This window comes from Grammomys surdaster, unplaced genomic scaffold (genome assembly GCF_004785775.1).
Source record: "Grammomys surdaster isolate TR1022 unplaced genomic scaffold, NIH_TR_1.0 125833, whole genome shotgun sequence".
In the NCBI taxonomy this organism is placed as follows: Eukaryota; Metazoa; Chordata; class Mammalia; order Rodentia; family Muridae; genus Grammomys; species Grammomys surdaster.
The window spans coordinates 2,704,028-2,710,943 of NW_021620661.1; the positions used below are offsets into that span (position 1 = coordinate 2,704,028).

General features: G+C 42.1%; 1 protein-coding gene across 1 annotated transcript in view; it reads left to right on the forward strand.

Annotated features, from left to right (window-relative positions):
- Positions 1 to 4,005, forward strand: part of Fam124b (family with sequence similarity 124 member B) — a 19,150-nt gene extending 15,145 nt beyond the window's left edge. Inside the window, exon 2 of the mRNA XM_028789458.1 lies at positions 2,355 to 4,005. Within this exon, the coding sequence (XP_028645291.1) occupies positions 2,355 to 2,993 (639 nt within the window). The 3' untranslated portion in view covers positions 2,994 to 4,005. The remainder of the gene's footprint in view (positions 1 to 2,354) is intronic.
- The last annotated feature ends 2,911 nt before the right edge of the window (positions 4,006 to 6,916 follow it).

Here is a 6,916-nt window from a genome sequence, read left to right on the forward strand (position 1 = left end):
GAGAGAGAGAGAGAGAGAGAGAGAGAGAGAATATGAATGAAAATCATTGATTCATTGATCTAGAGACAGGGGAGATTGGACAATTATGGGCCAGGAACTAAGAATAGATTTCCATTTTTAAACGATTGGAAAAGAAATATGAAACATGAAAATGACACAAAATTCACATTCCACAAATAGAAACGTATTGAAACACAGCCACACCATTTATTTGTGGCTCATCTCTGGCAGCTCTGCTGAGCCAAGTATCTGGGCTGCTATCTACACGTCGAGACAGTCAGTACATGACCCTTTCACGGGACATATTTGAAACTTCTAAAAGAGGAAATAGATGTCCCTGTTATTTTAGGAGATTGATTTTGCAGTTTCTCTATTTCTATTACAGAGAAAATTTAGAAGAGAGCATGTATGCCTGTCGTTTGGAGAGAGAGAGAGAGAGAGAGAGAGAGAGAGAGAGAGAGAGAGAGACTTTGTGTGTGCATTCAGTAATTGACTCATTGTAGACCTGCTTTTTTGTTCCTGCTTCTGCCCCAACTTCTGTCTTCTTATTTTGGGAGACAAATGCCCGGTTCTCTCTTTCCCTCTTCAAAGACTATTTCTAGGATGATGGTAGTTCATATCAAAGTGAGCACATAAAGCATAGAGAGTTCTCCCCTGACCTCACAGACCTCTTTGAAAGCTCTTTAACTAGGGGTGGGGCCTCATGGGCCATGCCCCCACCTATGCTGGAAGTTTGACTGGTTTGTGCAGGTTACCATAGTCAGTGTGAGTTCTTGAGTGTCACACTTATGTCATGTTCCTAGAACAGCATTTGTCAACACTACTCCTTCCGCTCTCACATTTTCCCACCTCTCTCTTCCATGATGTTACCTAATCTTGTGTAGAAGGAGGGGCTTTCTATAGATATCCCTTTTAGGGTTGAATGTATTCTTCACATTTTGACTATCTTTGAGTCTCTTCTGTATTAACCACCACCCTCTGCAAAACAGAAGCTTTGGTGTTCAAGATTGAAAGTAGCACCGATTTATGGATATAAACATAAATGCTTAGAAGGCAGCTTGACCATTTGGCAAAATAATAGAAAGTTCTTTCCTAGGGTCTAAGAACTCCTCAACAAGGCCATGGGCATTGACTAGCTTAACAGTACCAGGCATAAATTCTGTCCTCTGGAGAAGGTCTGACATCTGACTGCAAAGTTATGGGTTTCCTCCGTAATAGTCATGCCACTACTGAATCAGTGGGCATATTTTGCCTAGAATTGGCATTGTAGCACACACAGAGTCTAGTGCTGGAGAGGACCACTGATGTCTTTTCTCTCCCAGTGGCCTGTGTAGCACTTTTCAGCACTAGCCAGCAGGCAGCAAATTTCCTGTCAGTTGATTTCTCTATGTCCTGTAGCAGCACAAAGTGCATTGCTATTAGCAATAGGGTCTTACTATCTAGTTCTGATGGGCAAGCAGAGCAATGGCCATAGCCTGTATTATTGTAGGTGCCTGTGAGGACTCCTTATAGAGAGGCATACCAAATTCTATGGTGAAAATTGTCGCTTCCAAAAATCGTCTTGGGAGAGTGCTGAGATAGAGGTGGGATACCAACTTCCCAGCAATACAAAGACAGAAGGTGTTCTAGTGAACTCCATCCTGTGGAAAGTGAGGGCAGCTACCTGTAGAGTGGGGATTTTGCTGTCCGGTATTGTATGATTGGAACCAGAATGCAATTTGTGTGATTTAAAATGCTAGGGCATACATGTAAGTAGCCTTTGTTTTTTCCTGTTTTCCCAGACAATGGTAAGCTTTGTCGGGTATAAATTGCACCTCAAGAAAATGAGGAATGTTTGCTTTAAAAGGTAGTAGCTTATTCACACTAGCCCGTGTATCTTAGGCACATTTAAGAGGGATACCTTTATTAGCATGATCTAGTGGAAGTATCACCATCACTGAGAGACTGAGTTACCATTCTTATCCTTATCTTGACTGTGACCACAGGCTTTGATTGTTGTCTGTTGTAAAACATCACTTAACTTATCTGGTGATGTCACTGAACACCATCTGTGAATGTCTGTGAGTGTTTAAACAACCAGATCTACCTGAAGGGTGGTGGTGCCTAGTGGTCATTTCATTCCTGAAGTCTTGTCGTTGTCAAACACTTAGTAAGTCCAAGAATGAGAGTGAGCTGTTTGGAACTGGCCAGGGCTGATCTTTATAATTAGACTCATGTCTCACCTCAGGTCAAACGGCTCGACAGAAAGTCTGCTGTGGTGTGGCACAGCAGAGAGTGGACAAGACACATGGTGCTTCTGGAGGTGAGTCAGTGAAAAATCGTCTTTCATTGGTTCTTCTTTTCCTGTCTCATAGGTCCAGCCAAAACCAGGACTTGGCATCAAAAATGGTGAACATCCCTTCCTGAACGGCTGCTTGAGAGGTGACGCTCATCCACAGGACTCCAGGATAAATTCCATCTCCACACAGAGAACCTTGGAGCCAAGGAACCGGAGGAGGAGCAGGAGCTGGAGGTTCAAAGTACATTCACTGGAGCTTCCACAGCCCAGTGGGTCATGGGAAAACTCTAGTGAGCCGTTGTGGAGAAGGCCTGGCTGGTCCACCCTGGCGGATGGCTCTGTCTCAGGCATTCAGCAACGCCGAATGTCTAACCCCATTGAACCCAAAATAGGAATGAATGCTTTAAGGGAAAATGACTTTGAGAAACTCGAGGCAGAGACAAATGTTGACACGGGCTTCACCATTCTTAATTCTGAACCCAGGCAATCTTTTCTGAGCAGATTTCCCAGGGATTTTCAGAGCAGCCAACCAGCAGGCTGCTTGTCAGGCTCTTCCTTAGAGGTAACTGCTTCCCCAAACCAAGGAGTCTTTAAGGATAGACTCCGCCCTTTGTCACTTCCTGGTCAAAGGGACTTTGGTGCGAAGAAGGTCATCTCAAAATGTCCGCATCATCTGCCAGAGCAGGGTGAAGAGAAAGAAGAATTCTTTATATAACATAAAACAAATATGTTTTTTTTCTAAGACACAAGATAAGAGAATGTTACAGAAACCAGGCGTTGTATTAGTTACCTTTTTCATTGAAATAAGAAATATCCTAGAAGCAAATGAAGGTTTGAGAGTCAGGTCCATTCATGGCTGGGAAGTCACGGAACCGAGAGTGTGAAGCATCTGATTGTTACCTCTACAGTCAGGTCGCAGAGAGGGATGGGTGCTGGAAATCTGTGTGCCTTTTTAAAAACTCAGTCTGGGACTCCAGCTCACGGAAAGGTGTTACCCATTTTTAGGGTGGGTCTTCCTTCCTCAGCTAGGTCTTTCTGGAAACACCCTTCTAGATACACCCAGAGGTAGGTTTCCACGGTGCATCTGAATCCAGTTAAGTTGATTATGAAAATCGATCTACAAACTTTTAGTTTCTTGCTCATTTGAGAGAGATCTAAGCTCCCAATGCACAGGCTTATATTGCTTTTACTTCCAGGATTAGAAGTCCATGGGGAGCTGACAGTGTCCTGGCCGGCTGGAAGAGAGAGGAGGAAAGCCCAGGGTCTGAACTTCTCATTGGCACAGCCCAGCTACATGTGTTGGCTCAGCACCTAGCAGGGCATTGGCACTGTGTGGAAATGAATCAGATGTGCTATGCAAATCTGATTAGTATGTGTAATATGGTTTTAATTTTTGCATAGCTTATCCCCCTGGACAGTATGAACTATTTATTCTTTAGAGCTGTTTAATTTTTATGTGACCTCCTTTGGTAAGTAGGCCCTGTTTACTATATACCCTTTTGTGGGTTTGCCTTTAAAGTTCTTTGCATCTGAAACAGTGAAGAATGCAAAGTGTTTTAAAATTAGAAATACTATCCCCTTCCCTGTTTAATTAGTAACAATACCCAAAGCCAGAAAGCTAGGTTCAAAATGAGTGGTAGACTCAGAGATGTTCCCACTCTCTGTCTCTCATTTGTTCGTGTTCTACTTGGAAGAAGTTAGCAGTTCTTGTTAAAAAATGAAAACAAGCCGGGCGGTGGTGGCGCACGCCTTTAATCCCAGCACTTGGGAGGCAGAGGCAGGCGGATTTCTGAGTTCGAGGCCAGCCTGGTCTACAGAGTGAGTTCCAGGACAGCCAGGGCTATACAGAGAAACCCTGTCTTGAAAAACCAAAAAAAAAAAAAAAAAAAAATGAAAACAAACAAACAAACAAACAAACACCCAAGGAAGAAAGGGATGATTAAATCTCCACTGAACAGGCCTACAGGTTGTGTTGACAGAGAAGCTAGAATAGGACTTGTGTTCTAGCTGTATTTGGGGGGCTCTGGGGCTTATATGGTCACCTACTAAATATTTTTTGCATGCAGCAAATATTCATGGATATGATACTTAAACATTTGGTCATCAAATTCAAAAAATATTCACGGTTTGCAACTGCAATGCTTCACTGAACCGACTCCTGAAAGATGTTGAAGTTCAAACTGATTCCCCAATCCAGGCCCACACTGGTTCAAACTGATTCCCCAATCCAGGCCCACACTGGTTCAAACTGATTCCCCAATCCAGGCCCACACTGGCCATGTAATGATGCACTAAACTGAGTCACTTTTCTCATTGTTTTGATGAAATACCCCAACAAAAGTAAGTTAAGGTAAGGAGGGATTATTTTGACTGGCAGTTCCAGGTTAGAGTCTGTCATGATGGGAAGCTCCTGACTGCAGGGTCTTGAGGTCTCTGGGCACTTTGCATCTGAGGTCAGGAAGCAGAGAGTGCAGGTGGGCTGCTCAACTGTCTTTTTCTTTGCCAGTCGGGAGAAGTACCTGCCCACTTTTATACCCACCCACCCATCTCAACTAACCTACAAGAGAATCCTTCACAGGCATGCTCCAGGCTTGTTTCCTAGGAATTCTAACCTTATCAAGCTGACAACATTAACTGTCGCATAAGAATACATGTATACTAACACCAAGTCTTGGGTCTCTATGGATAAACACTGAAACAGATGGCTATAAGCTATTGTAAACAGGCAGTTTTTGTGACAATTTACCAGCCTGAGTAGTCATAGACCTTGTAAATAGGTAGCCTTGGCAGATAATACCAACTTAGATAAGGACAAGCGAATCCTAGGCAGAGTCATAGTGACCTGTCCCCTAAACCTTCACCCAGTCAATACCCTGTTCTGAAAAATATTTGTATTCCCCCTGAACACCCACGCTCCAGTGTCATCCCCTTCCCCACATCCTGCCTTTTGTGTTTATACCCCTGTGTCAATAAGTATAAATTACAATTTGAAAAAAAAATAAATTATATATATTTAAAAAAAAAGAATTTGTAACCTGTCAGTGGGGACTGTGAATATTATGAATTGAAAATTTCAGTCTTGAAATCATAACGACAAGTGACAAATTGTCTGTTGCCCAAATGCTAGAGTTTGGGGATTTAAAAGATAAAAAATAAATGGAGGCTGGAGAGATGGCCCAGTGGTTAACAGGGCTTGTTGCTCTTCCAGGGTTCCCAGCACCCACACTTGGGCAGCTTACAACTGCCTGCAACTCTGGCTCAGCGGGATCTGATTAGCTCTTCTTGTTTCCACGCATACACACACGCACACGCGCACGCGCACATGCACACACATGCACACACGTGCGCACACACGCAAGCACACATGCACACACATGGTGCACATTCACACAGACTCATACACATAAAATAAAATTAAAAAAAAATTGACTCCGTGACCATTCTCTCCCATGGGTTTGTGTAAGAATATGCGTGCTTGTTTAGCTGCAGGGTTTTCTTTTCTTCCCTCTCCTCTTTCTTCTCTCCCTTTCCCTTTCTTCCTTCCTGTTAGGGACAGAACCAAGGGTTTCCAGGATGTTTATGAGGCTAGTAATTTTCCAGGTGCTTTACTCCCAGCCCTCAGCTAGGCCTGAAAAAACTTGAACACTTAGACACAACTGGGGACAAAGCTTAGCTGAGGCTCAGATGGACCTGTGGAAACGTGCCGTCTGGGGCTGTGTGCTCTGCCAAGAACACTCGGAGAAACGAGAACTACAGATGGATGATGACAGGAATTCTAAATTGATTTTTTTCCTGTCCATTAAACATCAACATATTCTCATTGTATTTTCTTCTCTACCTTGCAGATTAAACTTTGATCTTAGAAAATTGAATGAGGGGGCCCAATGTTCATATGCCTTTTTATGACAGAGGTTTTGTTTTTTGTTTTGTTTGTTTTTGTTTTGTTTTGTTTAAAAAAAACAACAACTTATTTCAGTTGAACAATTGAGTTGCCTATAAAAGTGCAGCAGGGAGAAGTTTTAAATTTTTCCTTGCACTTTTTTGATGTTATCTCAGTGTCTTTAACATAAAACACGGGTGAGGATGAGTCCACGGAAATCATAAAGAATATTGAGAAGTTCAGATATGTGGGGCCTGACAAAATTGACTTGTAAAATAATGGACTCTTAAAATGTCACCCACTCTCTCCTATTCGATGTAAAAATCCAATTTACCTTACCGGATGGAAATGTCAGTGAAGTGAGTCGGGTTTTAAAATCCCCTCTGTGAGTAACCTTGAACACGGTAGCTCTGTGATCCTCTGGTGTCAGACCTACTGTAGCAGAGGTTGCTAGAGAGAACCTAGGTAATGCATGTGAAAACATTTTGATGTTATTAAGTGGTGCAAGCACAGAAGATTTTTATTATTGCATCATATTTTATAGCTTTCTATATGTTGAAGTACTGATGTAATTGGTCCTTCAGGCCTACAGTTTAAAAATGTTATGAGATAAGTTTTAGTAAACTCAATGAAATAATTAAAAAAGACAAATTTACCTAAGATTTAAAAAAAAACCCTTAAAAACAATTGCTTTACCTAACAGGAAGATGGTGTATAGTAAATAACAAAATATATCATAAAGTTCAATAGATTATATA